The 24,380-nt window shown below is 35.5% G+C and overlaps 1 protein-coding gene across 2 annotated transcripts in view; it reads right to left on the bottom strand.

Moving 5' to 3' along the window:
• LOC140146295 (uncharacterized) overlaps window positions 1–23,914 on the bottom strand; it is a 39,490-nt gene extending 15,576 nt beyond the window's left edge. The window contains exons 1-5 of one of the 2 annotated variants that reach the window (XM_072168089.1): window positions 23,377–23,914; window positions 18,750–18,998; window positions 14,769–14,878; window positions 12,878–12,972; window positions 6,286–6,315 (exon numbers count right to left, since the gene is read on the bottom strand). In XM_072168089.1, the coding sequence (XP_072024190.1) occupies window positions 6,286–6,315; window positions 12,878–12,972; window positions 14,769–14,878; window positions 18,750–18,998; window positions 23,377–23,640 (748 nt within the window). In that variant the 5' untranslated portion in view covers window positions 23,641–23,914. The remainder of the gene's footprint in view (window positions 1–6,285; window positions 6,316–12,877; window positions 12,973–14,768; window positions 14,879–18,749; window positions 18,999–23,376) is intronic. The other variant, XM_072168090.1, reaches the window with a different exon arrangement.
• Window positions 23,915–24,380: the final 466 nt, after the last annotated feature.

The following is a 24,380-nucleotide window of genomic DNA, read 5'->3' as shown; positions in this document are numbered from 1 at the left end:
TTATAGCAGGTCTCACAGCTCGGATTCCAGGAAAGTCCAGGCATTGCTTGACTGCTTGTAAAGTTCGGCTGACGCCACTACAGTATACGAGCCTGACCGTTCATCAGAAAGTACACTCTACGTACTGTAGCTCTTAACCTATGAGTGTTACGCAATGACACCGAAACAGGGGAGGGGGAAATTCCAAATAGTGCGTTGACCCGCTACTAAAATGAATCTACTATCGTGGACAAATGCCCGATGCGCGTGCGAAAATGTGCAATTTTAATGCTAAAATGGCCAAAGTGAGGATAATATTACGTACGGATCATAAAACCGGACCAGTCCCACTATTTCGTGGTAGGGGAAACGAGGGATCGCATTCTGGATTTATTAGACTTATTCACTTTTAAAATTTGAAATGCCTTTAAAACGGGTGATGAAAGAAAATTAGGTTATATCCAGTCATTTATAGATTATAATAATACTTATAAAGCTAACGAAATATACGACTTCCGTTATTCAACACGGATGTATGTCGCATTTAATCATGTTAATACAATGCTGCAGCTGGTATACTCTTCGAGCTTCCAGCCTTCTATAGCTTTCAGTATGTAAGAATATTCTACCTAAACATGCTAAATACCCATATATTCGGTTCAAACGTGACCTAACTGACGGTATACTTTTAACCTAGTAATAATCATTTTATTTTAGGTCAAAAAAGTTTCTAAATGAATACTAAATGAAAATATTTAAAATAGCTAAGCATAGTCACAGTTCGATTTGAGTTATTTCAGTAAATAGCCTAAAAGTTGAGGAAATGTTACCCTGCCCGCACTAAATAATACCCAGTTAATATACTTTTTGTACTACCTAACGAAATATTTTATTCGCTGTTACTGAATTTTTCCTAGGCCTTTTTCCTGGTTACACTAAACTCATTATTTATGATAGTCGGGCCTTGTGGAATAATAGAGGATACAAAAAACGTCCACTGAATGAGTACGTTCAGTTATTGTTATTGTGAATGATTTGCTATAGTTTAAGGGTACACGATGTATTGTTGGTCGAAGCAGCCAAAAAAAGTCGTATACTTTGTAAACTTGGTTGATTTATTGTTGTTAATGAGTTATGTACGTTTTACAAAAGTGTTGTTATTTCAGCCCTCTTTACAACATAACGATAATAAGAATCACAGGGCCTACAAAAGTATATATGTGATATTTGAATTCTTCTACGTCACTCGCTATGAAATGATCAATGCAAATTTTATCAAAGCTCACTGCCATTCGCAAGATGCTGTGAACTACCAAATCGCAACAGTATGAAATACTTGCTAACCTATAACGTATAAAAATGTGTACACAACTCTATAGACATAAGGTAAGTATTTTGTATCGTTGATGCCTTAAGGTAAAGATGACTTTATAGTCATGGGTTAGTTCTTCCTTTTATGTGACACCCAGAGGATGATTTTTAAATCACTTAAAAGCACTTCCCACCACGCCACTGTGTTGACTTGCGGTTAGCACAGCTGTGTGAGTGAACATGACACCACTGCTCGCACATTGCATTGACGGGCATGGTTAAATTTGAATTTGGACTGATATATTTACAATAAAAACGCACTCAAAATGCTAGTCGATTTCACATTTTATGTTACCTACAGGTTTGAATTATCCTTTATGCATACATCACTTTTGTTCTGAAATCGACCAAGTAATAATGACACACGCACAATTCTTAAACAACATCTTTTGCACAGAATTCAATGGGATTTGAAAAGTAAAGTGGCAGTTGAAACTCTAGTGATAACACGTTTGCAGTGCATGACGGGGCTTCCTTAAATCATCCTCTGGTGGGACATGGACCTAGTGGGACATATGGCCCTAGTGGGACATGGCCCTAGTGGGACATGGACCTAGTGGGACATGGCCCTAGTGGGACATGGCCCTAGTGGGACATGGACCTAGTGGGACATGGACCAAGTGGGACATGGCCCTAGTGGGATTGGACTAAATGGGATTGGACTAAGTGGGAACTGGACCAAGTGGGAACTGGACCAAGTGGGAATGGACCAAGTGGGGATGGACCAAATGGGATTGGACCAAGTGGGAATAATCCATGAAATGATCAATGCAAATTTTACCAAAGCTCACTACCATTCGCAAGATGCTGTGAACTACCAAATCGCAACAGTATGAAATAATTGCAAACCATAACGTATAAAAATATGTGCACAACTCTATCGACATAAGGTTACCATTTTGTAGCGCCCTGAAGGTAAAGATGAGTATCGTCATGGTTTAGTTCTTCATTTTATGTGACACCCAATGGGCAAGGAAATGAAAGGAAATGCAGTTCAGATTTCCGCTCAACAACAGTTTTATTTATCTGTGTGTTATGCTATAATCTGTCACCAAAATGAGGCACATTATTTTCTTTTCAGGGTAAATACAAAAACGCTACCAAAATTAGATTATGTATTAGGGCAGTTTTACTAATGTGATTCATATCGAAATGATAATTAATAACCTCCGTATTCACGGTAAGGTTATGTTGCACAGTCTGGAGACATTTTGAAATATTTTTCAAGTCTTTAAGGCCTCGGTCACCCACCTTGCACTGTATATTTGTGGGACCTGGGAGCACATCGGACACACCAAATTGCATTCTGAATACGAATAATGTCCTGATGATATCAAATAATTTAGATGTTATTATGCCTCCCATCCTGGAAATGAAATGGTCCCCGGGGGTTCCCCCACTAGTAACTTGTACCCACCAGAGCCAACGAACACAACTGTGACTTGAATCTGGTGTATATCCTTTAATCATTAATTTGTGGTTGTCCCATAATGACGTAATGATTTTCCCCTGTTTCTTGTCGATCATCATCGATGACTGTAGAAATGTTTAGTGATTCACTAAGCCAATTTTAGATGGGGTCGGGTCATTGAGATCATCAGTACCTGGGAAAGACGTGCAAGTACCTTGGAATACCAACATCTCTTAGTTCGGGGTCTAATCATTATGGTAATGTTCATTCTAGACTCTCATTCTATCAGACTGACTCGTTAAAAGCTACTTCCGTCAAAATACAAAGCTAGATAGTTCGTCAATAAGCATGTACAGGTGTGTTCTGTTTCGGTATAAGGTGTTGACAGTCTGGCTTCCGAAAAGGGTTCTTCAAGAACTTATCCACCATGGTCATGACTGTTCTTTAGGGTTGCAACTTGCAAAATGTCTCGTGAATCTATACCTCATTGGATAATATCGTAAGAAACAAAGAAGAGACAATTGGCAATTTTTATATCCCAGTGAACATGATGTACTGTATTCCCATATCAAAAAATTAGACCTTTTCGGATAACTTCCCGATAGTCACCGGGTAGACACCGGCAAATTTCACATGCAAATTAGATAGGTAGCGGGTGACTACCCGATAAATTTTTGGGAAACAATAGTGGATACCTTTCAGGTAATAGGTACCGGATGACTATCCGATGACTGTTTTGGGAAACTAGCGGGTAACCACCCGATGACTTTTATGGGGAACTAGCGGATAACTACCCGATAACTTTTCGGGGACCTAGCGGATAACCTTTGGTGACGATATACCTGGTGACCTCTTTGGAGACTTCCTGTTGACCTTTTGGGGAATGCAGAAATACAAATTCATGAGTATGCACAAATTTATTAGGCAATTTAGCTTATTATTTGAATTGTAGATTTTGGAGAAATATAACTCTGCAGTCATGGCAGTTGAGCTTGTGCTATCTTGCTTTAAGAAACTTGAAAGTGTACAATGTAATTTTAAATATTCCTGATTTAATTTAATTGGTTCACACCTTTATAAGGTGCATACCTTTCAATTAATGTACAACCACATTGATATGATATCAGCATATACATGTATTACAGTACCTAAATGTGATCACATCACTGACACAGCATAATAATTTTCATATCAAATATTATAATTTATTTACAACAAATAGCTTAACATAAAGCTGATCAGTTAATTGACACATTAGCTGATGATTAGTAATTTAATTGACATTAATTTACTGTCAAAATCATGTATGATTTACTAGAAAAGATATTAAACTAAAACATTCAAATGTGTCATATATTAGGTACATCAGTGTATAAAGACTGCATCAATACAAATCATTTCATACAAATTTTCCTACCTGCATTGTCATATGAAATCAAGCATTCAATGCTTTCTAATTCCTGCAGCATGTTCCAGATTAATTAGTAAACATCTTGTTATGTCCTACATGTAAATCCATACATTTTGGACCACAAATAACTTGAATATTCTGCACAAATATATTCCAACTGCCAACAGCTAGCTACTCCATTATTTGAATTCATTCAGTGACCTTTGACCATATACCCACCCACGCATTCTTAAGATGCTTAATGCTATTTTCAAGGTCAAATTAAAAGCGGATAACCACCGGGTAACTCCTGCAAAGAATATAAGTTTCTGGGAACCTTCTGGGTAACTCATTTGAAATATTTGAGTTTTTGGGAGACTTCCGGATGTCTACCCAAAAACTTTTGGATAACTTCATTAGGTATCCGCAAGGTATCCGCTAGCGGGCACTTTCGGATAACTCTGGAAAAGGTACCCGAAAGGTTTCTGATGACCACCGAATGGTCATCGGGTGGTCACCGGGAAACTTTTCTTTTTGCTATGGGTTAATAGACATATCGTCAAATTAAAGGACATGGAAAGCTGTTCTCATCTCTTAATATAATATGTGACCTGCTGCCACAAAATGAGCGTAAAGTCGCTGCAAGTTGGTAGTTTCCATACATCCTGGCTGCCTGTGTTGATGTTCTTTGATTGCCGCCCACCTGTACAAGCCAGTAGTATCTCCTTGAGTAGTATGTCCTTCGAGATATAGGTACTGGCTTGAACAGGTGCGTAAGAAACAAAGAACACCAACGCAGTACTAGCCAACTAGCCAAGGCGTCTCGAAACTATAAACTTGCCACTGAATGCTCATTTTGTGGTAGCAATTAGTCACATATTGTATCATTTTCAGAGGCAGTATCGTTGGTAAATAAGGCGCCTTTAAAGCTGTATTTTACAACAACAAACAGGAGAGCGGTTTGTTCATGCTGTTAGAAAGGGGCTTTGGTTACCAATTCTGACCGGTTGAAGTTGAACCAAATTATAAATGAAATTTAATTTGAAATTGTATACGGATAAATTGTAAAAAGGAGATACAGACTGAACGTAATAATCCCATAAGCCATTAAAGCCATATTATAACATTTCTGTAAAAAAAGATTAGTATTTATTTTCCATAAAATGTTAGCTTTTACTGTCAGATGTGTCCCCTTTAATTTTGAGCCGAACAAGTGAGGTAAAGCATAGAAAATTGGAATTTACTACTAGCGCCCATGCATGTTATACTCCCGCGGTTGTAATACGGTACGATCCTCGGGGTGTGTGTATGTGTATCCCGCACGCCGTGTACGTACTGTGCATACGTGTTCGACTAATATTTCCATCGTAATAATAAAACGTCGGTTCCATCGTTTTATTCAAAATCTCGGATTTTGACAAAACTACAGCACTTTATGAAAGTGCATTACAATCCTGTAAAAATCAGAATAAAAAAAAATTGAGGGCGTTCTCCTCAGCAAATGTTATAATATGGCTTTAAAACACATGTACTTCATTCAGTAAGACGATGGAAAAATAATGAATAAATGGAGTCATTTTGTGAAAGATTATGAGAAATTTGTCAAAAACTCTTTAAAAGGGAGTACAAAAAAGGGGATCATTGGGCGACAGGGAGTTCAGTAAAACAAACAACGGGGTCATTGGGTGAGAGGAAGTTGCATTGGGGTCAATATGGCGATTGGCCGCACATGCTGTCACCATTTTAGCGAAAGCCAGGTTTAATTTAATATAGATATTCAACAGCACTTTTTATTTTTAATAGCACTACCGAACCTACCACAGTTGAACCTTTACTCCCACCCCTTCAATGTTTAGGATTGCCATATAATTAAATATTCATGTACTAGTATTTCCAGGTAGAAAATAATTGCGTCTTCAGAAATGTATAAACACCGATGATTAAAAGTTTGGTGTCTCAAACTTTTGCCATGTTTAATAGTCGTAAAATGGTCCTCTAAGGTTGCGCCGTTATACGTTATTTTTTTGGAAATACAATATCAGTAGCAGCAAAGATTAAATTAGGCGTATATGTCATGGGCGTGTTTCGGCACTATGCATGCAATGTATAAAGGCTTTTACATGTTGTTACTCACCACAAGGCTCGTTATGATCACTGCAGAGTCCTGAAACAAAGGAAAAGAAATTAATTCAATTTGATATCCAAGCAGAAAAATATTCTTTTGACAAGTATAACATTACATTTCGATGATTTTTGTGTCCGCTTTCTTATACGAAGACACACGAGCAATATTATGTGTGATTCAGCACATCAAAAGGGAACTTTGCAGGAGAAGTCAATTTTGCGATCAGTATATTTCGGACTTTGAAAGCATCTTCCGAGCTTTAAAAAGTCACCTCATTTGGTATTATCAGGGATATGAGACATCAAGGCATTTTAAAGTGAAAAAGCATACAAAATTCAAATTATTGATAGTCTCCTTATTTTTTGTCTGTCTATTTTCATCAATCTTGAAAAGCACTTTGCCACAAAGTCTCCCCCCCCCCCTTGTAAACCCAAATTGCACATGAGGTTTTTGTACTGGAGCCCAGCTTTCAAATGTTTTGAACTTGACCTTAAATATGAGGGTTTTCCCGTCTAGCGATGATTATAATTATCAACTACTTAAGAGCTCGGCCACCAACTGATTACTCTTTGCAGAGTATTTTATGCTGGACATGATGACATGAGAGCACATCAAACACACCAAATGGCATTCTTAGTACGAGGAATGTCAAATTATTAAAATTTGACATTTTGAAATTTAATAGTTCTCGCAGTAGTAAGACTTGAAGTGTATGTAGCTGGGAGGAAAAGCCGACCATCATATGATAATGTTGACATGAAGTTTCCCCAAAAGACATAAAATGTGTAGGTCTTTTATGATACTTCATGTATATGCGAAAGGTCAATATTGTCATATGATGGTCAGCTTTTCTCCTACTTACATACACCTTTAGTACATTTCATTAAATCAATCTTTAGGACTGTTAAATGTCGAAAAGGACAATTTCTAAAAATTTGTCATAACATTTGTATTACATCGCGAATTTCAAAAGATCAAAATTATGTATATCGTCAATACGATTTTTTCATTTGATGGGTGGCTTTTCCTCCCAGCGTTACGTTAAGTACATCATTAGATTTACACAGTTTACTTCAATTTTTGATAATTACCCATAAAATATATTATATCGCAAATTTCAAACAATTAAAATTACATGATATCAGAAGGACATTCCTCGTATTCAGAATGCAATTGAGCGTTTTTGGTGTGCTCTTATGTCCCACAAAAATACTCTGCAAAGGTGGGTAACTGAGCCCTTAGATAATTAACCATTGGCCGTCAATTGAAGACCAATTATAACAGATTGACGAACTTGTCATAGGAAGTTATTAATCAGTTCAAAATGTACTTATAAAACAATTGAGTTTACTAAGCGTTATTAGTCAATGAGAACATAAATATAAGCATTTAAGATTACAACTAGGACAACTGTTAGACTTTGACGTGACCTAGGGATGTACTATTACCAATATGAAGGTTAGCTAAGTTTAATGTCCGCATACGGTATTATTATCCAGGAAATTTATATTCTTCTACAGACGTGTATTTCTGAATTGAATAAGAAATGTACCCCGGGGGGGGGGTACTCAGTACAAATGACCATACGGGGACGTGCCGCAAACATGGGTAGCATTTTCAGCCTTCTGGTATATCAATGACCCCCTTTTCAAAGCCTATTTTGGTACATGAATGGGTCCTTGTTTCAAAATTTCCTCAATTTTTTCGGAAAACAGCCCAATTTTTCCTTAATCTAGCCAAAATTTTCAAAATTTTCACAATTTTGGTTAAATTCGGCCCAAAATTTCGACTTTTGGTATATCAATGGGTCCAAATTTCTTGAAAAATTGGTATATTTATGGGTCCACTTCCAAAATCTCAGCGGCACGTCCCTACCAAAACCAAACTTGAGTACCCCCCCCCCCCGGGGGAAATGTAGCAGTTTCAAAAATCAGTGCGTCTTCAAAATAGGGTGGGTCTGCTAGTCTGCTAGTAGGTAATTCCCTAATCCGAAAAAATAAAATCTAATTGTTTTGTACTAGCGGAACTTAGAATTTGCCAATAGTCCCCCTCAGAGAATGGGCTTTTCCATTTAAAATCAGCACTACCCCGCGAAAGATTTGGAAATATCATCCACGGGTGAGTATGAATTTCAAATGAAATGAACACATTAGGCATGTTAGGCAGCTCCATTTGGATTTCACACACCCGCTGAGAAAGATTGAACCTGAATCTTCCATAGAGAGAGGGTGAGTTTCAACATAGAGTTGGTTACTGTGCTTATTCCATTTGAAATATATTACTCCCTCTGTGGAAGATATTTTCAATAAATTAATTCAATTTGATATCCAAGCAGAAAAATATTCTTTTGACAAGTATAACATTACATTTCGATGATTTTTGTGTCCCCTTTCTTATACGAAGACACACGAGCAATATTATGTGTGATTCAGCACATCAAAAGGGAACTTTGCAGGAGAAGTCAATTTTGTGATCAGTATATTTCGGACTTTGAAAGCATCTTCCGAGCTTTAAAAAGTCACCTCATTTGGTATTATCAGGGATATGAGACATCAAGGCATTTTAAAGTGAAAAAGCATACAAAATTCAAATTATTGATAGTCTCCTTATTTTGTGTCTGTCTATTTTCATCAATCTTGAAAAGCACTTTGCCACAAAGTCTCCCCCCCCCCCCTTGTAAACCCAAATTGCACATGAGGTTTTGGTACTGGAGCCCAGCTTTCAAATGTTTTGAACTTGACCTTAAATATGAGGGTTTTCCCGTCTAGCGACGATTATAATTATCAACTATACTTAAGAGCTCGGTCACCAACTGATTACTCTTTGCAGAGTATTTTATGCTGGACATGATGACATGAGAGCACATCAAACACACCAAATGGCATTCTTAGTACGAGGAATGTCAAATTATTAAAATTTGACATTTTTGAAATTTAATAGTTCTCGCAGTAGTAAGACTTGAAGTGTATGTAGCTGGGAGGAAAAGCCGACCATCATATGATAATGTTGACATGAAGTTTCCCCAAAAGACATAAAATGTGTAGGTCTTTTATGATACTTCATGTATATGCGAAAGGTCAATATTGTCATATGATGGTCAGCTTTTCTCCTACTTACATACACCTTTAGTACATTTCATTAAATCAATCTTTAGGACTGTTAAATGTCGAAAAGGACAATTTCTAAAAATTTGTCATAACATTTGTATTACATCGCGAATTTCAAAAGATCAAAATTATGTATATCGTCAATACGATTTTTTCATTTGATGGGTGTCTTTTCCTCCCAGCGTTACGTTAAGTACATCATTAGATTTAAACAGTTTACTTCGAGAACTGTTTATGTCAAAAATGTCAATTTTTGATAATTACCCATAAAATATATTATATCGCAAATTTCAAACAATTAAAATTACATGATATCAGAAGGACATTCCTCGTATTCAGAATGCAATTGAGCGTTTTGGTGTGCTCTTATGTCCCACAAAAATACTCTGCAAAGGTGGGTAACTGAGCCCTTAGATAATTAACCATTGGCCGTCAATTGAAGACCAATTATAACAGATTGACGAACTTGTCATAGGAAGTTATTAATCAGTTCAAAATGTACTTATAAAACAATTGAGTTTACTAAGCGTTATTAGTCAATGAGAACATAAATATAAGCATTTAGGATTACAACTAGGACAACTGTTAGACTTTGGTGTGACCTGGGGATGTACTATTACCAATATGAAGGTTAGCTAAGTTTAATGTCCGCATACGGTCAGAGGATGAAAGCACTTCCCACCACGCCACTTTGTTGACTTGCGGTTAGCACAGCTGTGTGAGTGAACATGACACCACCGCTCGCACATTGCATTGACGGGCATGGTTAAATTTGAATTTGGACTGATACATTTACAATAAAAACGCATTCAAAATGCTAGTCGATTTCACATTTTATGTTACCTACAGAAGGTGTGAATAAAGGCTATCCTTTATGCATACATCACTTTTGTTCTGAAATCGACCAAGTAATAATGACACACGCACAATTCTTAAACAACATCTTTTGCACAGAATTCAATGGGATTTGAAAAGTAAAGTGGCAGTTGAAACTCTAGTGATAACACGTTTGCAGTGCATGATGGGGCTTCTTTAAATCATCCGGCATACGGTAATATTATCCAGGAAATTTCTATTCTTCTACAGGCGTGTATTTCTGAACCGAATAAGAAATGTAGCAGTTTCAAAAATCAGTGCGTCTTCAAAATAGGGTCGGTCTGCTAGTCTGCTAGTAGGTAATTCCCTAATCCGAAAAATAAAATCTAATTGTTTTGTACTAGCGAAACTTAGAATTTGCCAACAGTCCCCCTCAGAGAATGGGCTATTCCATTTAAAATCCGCACTCCCCCGTGAAAGATTTGGAAATATCATCCACGGGTGAGTATGAATTTCAAATGAAATGAACACATTAGGCAGCTCCATTTGGATTTCACACACCCGCTGAGAAAACCTGAATCTTCCATAGAGTGAGGGTGAGTTTCAACATAGAGTTGGTTACTGTGCTTATTCCATTACTCCCTCTGTGGAAGATTTTTTCAAAATCTTCCACAGGGGATTATGGACTATAAATGGAATAGCCCAATGGGAGTGGCACTCAATGACTGACTAGAGTGGTTTTGAATTGGAGGCGTAGAAGTGCAGCGTCGTCGTAACAAATCGCAATCAACCCGTCAAGCTATTTTAAATACTCAAAACTTGAATAATATATAGTCGGTCATATAAATAGTATACACATAACGACTTGGCAAACACTTAGCCATTGTGGGTTATATTTGCAAATATTGAATCATATCTTCCAAAAATAGATGTTTAAAAGAGACAGTCTTGCCAAATTCAATCCAGCATTCTGGCGATGACAAATTTGTCAAGGGTTGGTTGTTGGCAAATAGCCATTCACGACTGCATATACCCTTAAGGGTCCCTTTACATGACACAGAACAGGGTATGAAACACGGTTTGGATGTCAAACAAAACCCTCAAAACATGACTACCGTGTTTGGCATATGGTTTGTGTGAATTTATTAATCATTATTATGATTAAAAAACAATAATAATAACAATAATAAAAATAATAACATAAAGTCTCAAAGCGCAACATAAAAACACTGTATAAAAATAATAACAACAAGTTTAAAATGTTACCATGGTTACAGAGGATGATTTAAGGAAGCCCCATCATGCACTGCGAAAGTGTTATCACTAGAGTTTCAACTGCCACTTTACTTTTCAAATCCCATTGAACTCTGTGCAAAAGATGTTGTTTTAGAATTGTGTGTGTGTCATTATTACTTGGTCGATTTTAGAACAAAAGTGATGTGTGTTTAAAGGATAATTCACACCTTCTGTAGCATCTTCATAGCGTTTTTTTATGTATAAATATAACTGTACAAATTCAAATTTAACCATGCATTTCTATGCAGCATAGCAAAGCAGTGGTGTCATGTTCCCGGTCATGTTACTCACACTGCTCGCCTGCTGCACAGTAAACCCAGTGGGGTGGTGGGTAGTACTTAAATCATCCTCTGCCATGGTTACAGGCATGAAATTAAGTTTTAAACAATTTTAAAGATTACACAGAACATTTGAATTGATTATCAGTCTTAGATATTTTAATATTGTAAGGAAGATTTTTCCAGAGTTCAACTGCAGCAGATGAAAATTAACGCTCACCATAAGATTGAGGTAACACTGGTGGAGTTACAGGAAGAAATTGAGAAGTAGAGCGAAGATTGCGTGTAGGCTTATATTAAGGGGTGGGGTATGAACCTTTGGACCGTATTTATTGTGGGACATTAGAGCACATCAGGCATATCGAATTGCATTCTGAATACGAAGAATGTCCTTCTGATATTAAATAATTTTGATTTTTTGAAATTCGCAATGTAATACACATTTTATGGCAAATGATTAAAAATTCAACTCTTCCTGACAGTTGTTACTAATATTATTTAATAATTTTTGGTATAAACGATTAACAATAATAAATTTGGACGGAAATAGTACATTATGGCTTTAATAGAATGTATCGCATTTACATTTTCTTTTGTCCAAACGCACCCTTTGTGCTAAATATTTCCAAAATCAAATGGTTTAAAACATAAAAGTGATGCCCAAAATATAATAATAATAATAATAATGGAGGGTTCTTAGTAGGCGCACAATCTTCAAAAGAACTCAAGGCGCACAAATATTATATGAACCATCATTAATTGCTACGACCCAGTGGCGTATCCAGACCGCTCCAACCCGGGGCTGGAGAAAAGGTTAACGATATGAGCGTAAAGTCGCAAGTTAGTAGTTTCGAGACGCCCGGGCTACTACGTTGGTATTTTTTGTTTCTTACGCACCTGTTCAAGCCAGTGGATGTAGTATGTCTGTATGTCCTTTGTGAATGTCTCAATGTGCCAACCTCGAAGGATATACCATTGCGTTTTACAGGTGCGCGGCAAACAAAGAACACTGATCAACTCAGTCAGCCAAGGATGTCTCGAAACTACCAACTTGCGACTTTATGCTCTTTTCGTGGTAGAAGCTCACATATAGACTGTACTTACTACACATATTATTGTAGCACTGTCCAACTTCTGATTTGCATTGCGTACAACTGGGTCCGCTGACGTATGGACGCACACCTATGTAGTTACCACTGCTGAGAGACAAACCATAGTGTCACATTTCGGCCCCACCCGCACACAAAAAGAAATCAAATTAAATATAATCAAATAAAATGCATAAATTAATGAATCATTAATGACAGTAAATTAATAAATAATATAAATAAAAAAATGATTATAAATGAATAAATATATACATAAATAAATAAAGTTAATTGAAAGTTCTTTGAAATAATAATAACAACATGTGTTCAAAGTTAGACTACAGTTGAGCACTCTCTGAATGCCCATTTTGGTACAGGCCGATCCTGGAATAGTTTGGCTGTTGACACCATGGAATGTAAATTCTTTCATATCAAGGACATGGTTGTCTAGCCAATTTTCCAACATCGCCTTTAGGCGTGAAACTCAGAGTAACGTCTTCTATTCCGTAAGGTCTAACTTTGAATAAACAAATAAATAAATAAATAAATAAATAAATAAATAAATAAATAAATAAATAAATAAATAAATAAATAAATAAATAAATAAACAAATTCAAAGTATAGACCTCTGGAAAAGGCAACCGTTACCACTAGTTTCACAGCATACCCTCACTTACGATCATTGGGTATACCGATAAATAAATAAATAAATAAATAAATAAATAAATAAATAAATAAATAAATATGATCATAAAGACCTATTCATAAATGTTGTAAAATGGAGAAAATTAAGATAACACGATGTAATGTAAAAGCAATAAAGAAAAAGTACATAATATTAAATTAAAAGCAAAACAAAAACAATATGTGTGCGGTGTGTTCAAGGGACGAAGAACATAATGCCCTACTACTCATGTCAAGAATAGTTAGATGCTATAACTATGTCTATTCAACAATCCTACACTCATAGAAATGACTTGTTCGCCTTGTTGGCGCAATTCAAAAGGAGTAAGTTTGGACAACTCAAAAATAGTGTAAAAGTTGCCAAAACAAAATTCATTTTAGTTATCCGAACTTAAAAAATGCTGAAAAAGCTCAAAAGTTCCGTCAACAAATCAACTTTGTTGGCATTACTTAAAAGTTGATGTAAGTCGTTGCATCAACTTTTTAAGTAATGCCAACTTCTGAATTCAAGTTCAGGGAACGTAGAAAAATAAACAAGGTTCAAAGAACCAATTAGTTGAGTTATTGTAACTCAACATGTAAGTTGATGTAACTCGTTCATATTAAGTTACTGGTACTTATTGTTTTGAGTTATTCCAATTTGGTACTTTGTTACTTAATTCACGTAATTGGATCATTTTCTGCACAATTAGCAGTATTCAAATATTTATTTTTGTAATCAGTGCAAAATTTTGTATACTATAGCACACCTCTAGAAAATTATGCTAACCTAGGCTACTTTCATTTTCTGAGTTGTAACAACTCAATAAAGTAAGTGCAAATGAGTGCGACCAACATAATGATATCGAGTCAGCGTTACTCAAAATTGTACGCGTTGGCATTACTCGGAAAGTTGACGCAACGACTTACATCAACTTACTGAGTAATGCCAACGAACAATTTCTATGAGTGTACTGATCCTAGATCCCTTCCTCGTTCTTATTCTTCTTCTTCCCCTTCCTCTTCTATTTCTTCAAAAAGAAATCGCTTATTATGGCAAAACAAATTTGATTTACTAAAAAAGTAACACCCTAAAACTTAGTGGGTGTATGAAAAGTAGCCCTGTCGTTAATTTTTCTTTCTAATCATGCTAATTTGGACTAAGATTTTACCCTAGCAAGAGATAGCCTACTTTTTGTCGATTTTTTTGGGGGGGGTGTATGTCGTAAACATGCAATACTTACGCTGGCCCATAATAACATGTCATAATCCAGGAGTCTGAATGTGTCCAATTACTAGTTCTTGGGCAAAATGATAAACCACAACCCAATGATGTTGTCTCCGCCCACACTAACTGTAAAATTAAAACACAATGTGTTGATATGTTGATTGAAGTACATTGGAGTTAGTCGATTCGCCCACGATTACCAGCTTCTACTGGTTAGCGCCCAGAACTATAAAAAAAATTTTAAATTTTCTAAACGATATTTAATAGTGATTCCGGGCAGGGAATTTTCTAACTTTTGAATTAGGGCCTTATACTGTTTTTATACCTAAAAATATCCAAAATATTGGTCAAAAGTGAACAAAAAAGTCACATTTTGATCCTTTTTGACCTATATCTTTAAAACGAAGAAAAAAAAAAGAAGAAGAGAAAACTCTTTCCAGTTTTATGCCTTTCAATGCAGTATATCTTCGACATTAAGATTTAGGGTCAGTTGTTTGGTGCTACGAAAAACAGGCATTGAAAATCAAATTTGGCGCCTTTCTCAAAAACTGCTCATTTTTGCAGAAATCTGTCGTGTTAGTTGGATTCCGTGTGTCACTTCCTTTCTGGAAGTGTAACTTTCATGTACGTATTATCATTACTTTTAAAGATACAATACAAAACAATGTCTAAAATTTCCCACTTTGAGTGATCCTGCGTGGCCTTAATTTGTTTGTTTAATTGCATGAAATACAAGACACTGAAAGTGTGATGGTGAAAAATGTATGTACATGTCATATATTTAATATTATTATTTTTGTATTTAACAGGATGTTAAAAAATCACGAAAAATACAGTTGCTTGTGATAAGCTCGCACTACTTTGTAATATTGTAATCAATTTACGAATTGTTATAATAAAATGGTAACCTCTACAGTTTAGATTTAAATTACTTGTTCCGGACACGTGTGGTGTCCGCAAAAAAAATAAAAATAAAAGAACACAGATTATCGCAATTTATTGGACAGATTTTGTAATTCATCTTGGCACTATTTGTTGTATTGTTTAGAAGCAAATGACGTATTGAAGATTTTTTTTTTCCAAGGCCATTTATAATTAAATTTATTGATATTAAACTTATAAATACTAGCGGTCACCCATCCTTCGCGGTCACCGTTTTTCGCGGTCACCTCCTTTCGCGGTTGGTAAATGGTATTGAGATTTATTGTGTGTAAATGTTCTATTTAACTGATTTGTTAATTGAGATTTATCTTAACTATACCCAAATGTGCCCCCTCCATTCCTTACTGAATTCACCGAACAAACAAACAGTGTCTTTTAAACACTTGGCGCGGAAATGGTAAACTCAAAACTTTTAAAGTTTTTAAACTTCAACAAATTTTTAAACTTCAACAAATTTTAAACTTCAACAAATTCTTAAAAGAATTTGTTGAAGTTACATATTTTCCCATTTTGTAAGATGCTCCTTTTTCATTTTATTTGCTATGTTATACATACCTAAACGGACGGGTGTATTCCTTCCAAATTATTAGTAGTTTTCGAATTAGGCCAATATTTATTATTATTAATATTATTAATTACAATACTTGTTATGAGTACTACTTAGAAGAATACTATTATATCATTTATTGAACCAATCAGCAACATGGTAAGAATGTTGATAGGGCTGAAGAGGATTGATCTTAAATATTTAAAAGCTATATTTTAATTGGTCATTCAGATGCGTATATCGCCTAATTATTTAATCGGAAACGATCATGTAAGAAATGCTTTTCAAGAAACATAATTCGTAATAACGTTACGTCCTATTATGACCTACAGATAGGCATTTTTAAGAGCCATATTTTGAAGCTCCTTTCATTATCAAAACTGGTACAATACACGTGAATATAATACAGCACTAACGAACCCCAATTGCTGACGAAGTTTAGGAAACGCTAATAAATTTGGTAATAACATAATGTTCCGAAGTTTTGCCCCCTCCAAGTTCAAATTCAGCCTCCATCCGCATCAATTTGACACTATCTCCCGACACACTCCACTGGATATTTAGCCCACGCGCTTTATGCAGACCTCTTTCAGACTAGTCTTGACACTTCGTGAAAGATATCCCATACTTAATGTCAAAGCTATATGGCAATGAATTGACATCTATCAGCAATATTAATTGCCTCGAAACTTCTAAATATAGTATAAACTTGGAAGCTTAACATGTTCAATATTTCCGACATTGTATACCAAAATAATTGATTTCCTTCGCACGTTTTAAACTCATATTTACCTTGGATTTTCTAAAAAAAAAAAGGAAAGTGATTGTGCATCCTTGCCCTGTATTCTGTCCACACACAAATACAGTACATAAACAGCTCAAAAAAGTAACTAACCCCCTTAAATAATGACCATTATTCAAAAACGGGCGATTGTATTAAAAATCTGACGGTAAAATACGTTGGAAACAGAATTTATTTCTACACATTCTGACACCTCGTTTGTAGCAATTGACTAAATATTGACGTCACAGCGTACGTTTAAATCAATGTAACCCAAGATTTGAAAGTTGCAGTAAATTGTATTCAGTATAATGGAAGGAAATCTGTGTAAAGATATCTGAGTGTTTTTGTATTGTTAATAATATGTAAGTGCAACTTTCAAATCTGGACCTCACTACATTAATTTGACCGGTGTTTTATTGTTTTCTGGACTATCGTAAAATTGAGTTTATATGCTTTTCTATGGGGTTGACCCATAATTTTCATGTCAAAAATGGGGGCCCTGACATTTTTGAGATCTGAAATAGGGGCCCCGAAAAATATACGCGATGAAATTTGTTTGCATCAGACCCCACCCCCTAACAAGTGTTTGTGAACGGTCCCGTAGTACATGTCGATATTTCGAAGGTCATTCATAGTCTGAAAAAAACACACCTTCCCCTTTAAGCCTTTTCGTCCTAACGACCCCTCGGACCAATGGGCTGTTCCCGTTACATGTATATATAATTTCCTCCCCAAGTACCTTAGGTTTCGTAAAGCTGTCTAGTTGTCAGTCAAATTTAACATAATTCGCCTTGACCATGTTGACTTGACGCATAATGCATGGAACCTTTTACTGACACAGTTTCATATTAGACCGTAATCTCAATTAATCTTAAGGACATTTAAAAATGACTAATAATCAGGTAAAATAATGGAATATCTGCTAATTATCATTATATCAAAGAAATTAGTTATGAGAAAAAAAATGCACGCCGTTTGAGGCCAAAATATGGTAAAACTGCTACATTTTTGCTCACAGGCTGAAATACCAAAATTCCCGTTATTCGGGGTTAAAAATAGTCCAGTAAATCCAAACCAAAAAAGTCTCCGACCTAAATGTTAATGCTTCCGCCGCCACTGTTTGTGTTAATAATGGGATTACTGTAGCTTATCGTGAGGCTTAGGTGAGGATTACGAGAAATTGACACCTTAAATTAATCAACGACCTTAATTAGGTATGATTAGGGTGACCAATGGTGACATAAAAAATAGAGGGATTTTTTGTTAAAGACCTGTTGTCTAAAATCCTTTATTAAATTCCCTTAAAACTATTTTTCGATACTCTTGTTCTTCTCCGATGATTAAAAAACAAATTTGTTTCCTATGGGCCGCGCGCATTTCGTTTTAGGGAGCAATTTTACCGCATTTTGGTTTTTATTTAAGAAATCCAGAAAAAGTGACATTTTCTAGTCAAAATGTATATGGCACTCTTTAAAAGATTTTTTTCTCTCATAAATTCTACAAGCAATATAAAATCATTAAATATGCTATGAAAATCAGCATATAATTTCCAAAGCTTCTAGCCTCTACACTGACATGACTGATGCACTGATTTGACAATAAAATCTGAGTAATTTGAGGCATTGTGTTACCATTTACCAGCTCTAGAAATAAAGCGCATTTCTTATTTCACATTTTAGGTGTTTTTTTTTGTTTATTGCCTAATCCTATTATTTTAATCTTACCTGGGTGTAATGGCCGCATTGGTGTGGTGCTGCGCACTCATGCGTATTAAAGTTATAATTGCGAGCCTCATTGTGCCACGCATTGACGGCACCACTGGCTCTAGGAACAGCGTTTCTATTTGATAATCCCTGGATCCAAAGATTCTGCCCGACTGAACTGTATGGTGATACGTTGATTACGTGACCATGGCCCCAATGACAACGCTGTGAGTATCGCATTGCCATACGAGCTAGATCATTATCCCATTTCTGAAATAAAAAATGACAAGATAACAGAATATGAATTTTAATGCTCTACGCGCTTCAACATAAAGTTTTTAGATATTTTCTCAAAATTTCAAAAGCTATCTTATTGAACTACTACTTAACCAATACTAAGTCAAGGAAGACAATAGTGTCATTTTTATTTCCATATGTCTCGTGGTTCTTAAGGGATCTGGAATGAGCGTTTTGAGCGTTTCGACAGTATTTTTTGTGGGACATGAGAGCACATCAGACATATCGAATTGCATTCTGAATACGAAGAATGTCTTTCTGATATCAAATAATTTTTTTAAATTCACGATGTAATACAAATTTTATGACAAATTATTAAAATGTGATATTTTCCACATTTTTGATACATAACAGTCCTCGAAGTAAATTTTATAAATTTAATGATATATTCTTAAAGTGTATGTAGCTGGGAGGAAAAGCCGACGATCAATTGAAAATTTTGACCTTTCATATTGAAGATATGGATTTTCCCCAAAAGACCTAATTTTTTTGGTGTTTTGGGAAAAATGCATATCTTCAATACGAAAAGTCAAAATTTTCAATTGATCGTCGGCTTTTCATCCCACCTACATACACTTTAAGAATATATCATTAAATTTATAAAATTTACTTCGAGGACTGTTATGTAAAAAAAATGTGAAAATATCAAATTTTAATAATTTGTCATAAAATTTGTATTATATCGTGAATTTAAAAAATTATTTGATATCAAAAGACATTCTTCGTATTCAGAATGCAAGTATAAATCTTCAGATTTATAAAGTTTACTTCAAGTACTGTTAAATATCAAAAATATCAATTTTTAATGATTTGCCATAAAATGTGTATTACATTGCGAATTTCAAAAAATCAAAATTATTTGATATCAGAAGGACATTCTTCGTATTCAGAATGCAATTCGATATGTCTGATGTGCTCTAATGTCCCACAATAAATACTGTACAAATGTTCTTACCCCATCCCTTAAGTTAAGGATAATAATATATCACAACCAAAGTTTTTGGCTTTAAATGCTCATTAATGGGGGGATTAAACCACTTAACCTATAAGCCTTGGGAATATAGAACACATACTAGCCCTCTTGAGTCTCTTGGATGTAAGCTATGTGTCTCAATATTTAAGAGCAAACACCGAGAGGATATGCTCCCCACTGTCACGTCTTAAAGGTTTGTAACGTCTTGACTTTAGTAACATTCTACATATTTCCTCCATTTGAAAAGTTCAATGTAAAATATATGGTGTAAACGTTTCTAACTCATATCCGCCTTTTGACATTAATATAACCCTAAGGACTGGCATTATTTGAAAGGTTGACATTAAGGTGAGGTTAAAAACAATGAACAGGTGATGAAACAAAGCAAGACAAGATAACAAAAATGCAAACAGCCGTGTAAACACAAACTTTTGGGTAAACGTGAGAAAAATCTTATTAGGCCTTTTCTTAGTATGATTATGTAAGTCAACAAAAGATTTTTTTTTGGACACGTGAGTCAAATTGTATTAGGCTTTAGGCCACATCTATAAGTATTATTATACTAATAGGGTCTCCAAATAAATAAAAGTTGACATAGAGTGCAAAGAATTTATTGATGTACCCAGGCACAATAGGCCTATATTAAAAACACTGTTTAAAAAAACCCCTTTAGGATGAAATCAAAACACGACCGGCGGTTGACCGCTGGTTCCGCCCGGTTTCCATTGTTTAGAACAATATATTATTATACTGTTGCAACTCTTGGACATTCCCACCCCAACCCACTCACACCCACTCCTTCTCAATTCAAAGTATACACTGCTTAAAATCACAGGTAGGATTATGCTTTATAGTGAATAAATATGGTGCACTGCGCATATAAGCCTAGGCCTGGGCATACATTTTTATTTACTTCTAAGGATGGATCCGTGCCGGGATCCGGTGATTAGGCGTCGCTCATCTAAATGTGAACAAAATCATCTCTTCAAATCTTGGATCCGCCCCTGTGTACCTGCATGTGTATGCATGTATGCCTAAACATGTATGTCACTGCACAGTACATACAAACGCATTAACATTCCCTTGCCAACTTCTGCCGAACATATTGTTTTATTTATGTATCTAGAAATAAAATATGACTCACAACCTGCGGTTCACATTAATGTTGTTGAAAGGGACACAAGGGTCTACTTTGTCATTTTTGTGAAAAAAAAGCACGCGCCTTGTTAAAAAGAAAGAAATCACGTCTCCAACAAAATACGTTGTTGTTTGTTATGTTGTTTTTATCTATTTTTGAGTCCATTTGCCAAGACCAAATGAAAAACGTAGGTTTCCCTGCTAACAGTTTCGCCAGAAACTTGGCTTTCTCAAAGCATTGATTTACTTGATTATGTTACTGATCAAAGCTTTGAGAAAGCCAAAAGGTTTCTAGCGAAACTGTCAGCAGAAAAACGCAAGATGAACTTCTTCGATCAAATTATGTTGTTTTTAATTATTGCAAAAAGTGTGAATACAATAATAATTAGAAATCCGCTGCTGCTTATTTGCAGGTCTACCATGTATACTATGAATCTTAAAGGGGTATTTGGTAATTTTTAGTATACCCGGATTCTCCACCACGTATTATGTAGCTAAATTAGGGAATTAGTCAAGGGAAAAGCAGAGCGAGGTACCGGATTTGGAGTCCCAAAGGGAGGAATAATGAACGGGAAAGGGAATGACTATCACGAAAGGAACCAGATGAAACAGAAATAAGTTTTTGAGATTTATGAATTAATATAAAGTCTTACTAGAGTCACGTTGCAGCATAATACGTATACTTGAATATAATTCACGTGCAAGACATGACAATGATGATGACAATATAATTTATTCGCCATCATGTTGACCAATCTAAACTAAACATAAGGAGATCAGCCTGGTTCGTCCGTACCGGTTGCAAGGTTAACAAGGAGTCACAAAACCACGTTCACTGGATGAACAGGTATCAGGACTTAAGGCACAATGATCAATATTCAATTATGAAAATGAATTATAGTCACAGCAATGCTGTTGTTGCTTGTTGGGAAATGTTTTAATAGATATCAATGAATAAAGCTGATTTCCAAAATGTCAGTTGCTTCGCGTAGTTGCATGTAATATTGGTGCCCCATTGACTACTATGTTGTAATTTATGTCTGTCAACAGACAGAATATACAAATTGGTCGATGTCGTTGTCAAATATCCGAATCATGCAATAAATGATACGCACAACCACAGTCATCCCGGGGACACATATGGTACCGTCACTGGGCGGGAAAAACCTCATAATTATGTACTTTTTGCCCATGAACATGGATGAAGCAAACCATTCAATATAAAGTACGTCAACACCAACAAAGTAAATATGAGGTGTTACCTGCATGCACTTTTGGCCCTTGAACATGGATGAAGCAAACCATTCGATATAAAGTCTGCACCTACAAGGCTTTATCCATTTTCAAGGGCTAAAAGTACATACGAGGTTTCCCCGCCCAGTATAATATAATAATAAACAAAATTAATAAACAAAATGTCATTTTGGTCCATAATTCGTGACACATGTGACAGATTTTTAAATTTGGCCAAGAAAGAGTATATAGGCTTCTTTGCTATTTAATTTTGCATATAACCTGTTCTGGATGTGCATTATGATCTTATGGGGGAGGTGCATTGTGCACTTTGTGAAGTGTTTACTATACACAAGGCAATGTTAAAATGGTCCATATTTTGTGACAAAAGGTATTGTGATTTGACCAAATGTTGAATAACCCATAAACGTGTCTCCAGACAGAAATGGAAAATAAATCAACAAGAGAGCAAATAAATAAATACACCACTTAAATTGTTTTAAAGAAACAAACAAACAAACAAACAAACAAACAAACAAACAACACACAACTCAGAGCTATACAAGGCAACGTTAAAGTGGTCCATATTTCGTGACAAAGGTATTGTGATTTACGAGAAAGAAATAAAAAAAAAATCAACCAAAAAGCAAATAAATAAACACATAATTGATTTTTTAAATAAATAAACAAACAAACAAACAGACAAAAAACAAACAAACAGACAAACCCCACAAAAACAACATTTAAATCTGCTGACCATTGTAAATGTGTTAAAAACTGTTTAATATGTACAACAACATCCAAAATTTAGGGTTAAAAAGACAAAACAACCGACGTTTCGGGAGCATAAAAACATCCCTTTTACAAGGTAAAAACCAGTAGCACTAGTAACTAGCACTACAAGAGATTAAATGTGTATACAATAATAATGACTGACATGGCAATACCGAACCAATGTAACAACCTAGGACCTACAGCTTACTAGTCAGATGTTCTATAGCAACTTACCATATACTCCATGTTGGATGCTTCTGGTCGTACGCTCCCTCTGAATGTATTATGTAAATCGACGATCTCCTGTGCCTGAGATGCCGTAAAAGCTAGTACTGTAGCTGCTCGCTTAGATCTACCCTCCGTTTGGAAAATATCGCCAGCTTCGAACTGATGGTATGAGTGATGTGACATAGCGACTGGCTGCTCCTCGCCATGTACTTTGTGTAAGAATATTAGCATCAATGCTACAAATGGGGTGCATTTGATTATCAAACTCATGATGATTTGCGTATTTGTCTTCAGTAAAATGAGTATTAAACTTGTGAACAACTTGAATGGAGTCGATCTTAACGTACGTCAAAAGACACCAAAATTCAGATGACTGAACTTGGTTAAAAGATGTTAAAAGAAACTGTCAAATTAAAAGTTCTGGGTTGCAGTAGACAGAACTTTCAAAATTTACATCCCAAAAATGCTCAAAGTTCAGCAAAATGATGAAGCAGAACTTTGAGTGCAGCGTGGTAAAAGAACACGTCCTGCCCAGCACACCCCAGAAGCGGATATGATCGAGTGTGCCACTGTGCTTGGGGTGAGCTTATACTTAGCGACCTTATTGAGATTCAAAATATCAGGGTTGTTCTAAAAGTGCTGTAATTGAATGCCATATTTGGTGGAGAAGTGGGAGAATTTATTTTACGTAGCTCTACAGTATATTGTGCGTTGTTTAGAATGTTTGTTTGATAGTAGGACCTTGTACTAGGATAGTAGGACTATATGATGTTGGACACATTCTGATGCTGCATTAAAACATGTTGAATTCTCTGTTTAACTAACGATTTCTTTACTAAAATATGAACGTATTTTGTATCAATTGTTTTTTGTATCTAACTGCCTATTTCATTATTTTCAATGGAAAATTGGCATTTCGTGCGGAATGTTATTATTCAGAACCCTCTAAGTTAAAAGCCAACAATACCATTATGAAACCAGATGATTTAGATTCCGAATGACCTAAAATT

This window comes from Amphiura filiformis, chromosome 2, assembly GCF_039555335.1.
Source record: "Amphiura filiformis chromosome 2, Afil_fr2py, whole genome shotgun sequence".
Classification (NCBI taxonomy): Eukaryota; Metazoa; Echinodermata; class Ophiuroidea; order Amphilepidida; family Amphiuridae; genus Amphiura; species Amphiura filiformis.
The sequence above is the reverse complement of the archived record's forward strand: the minus strand, read 5'-3'. Positions and strand labels throughout refer to the sequence as shown.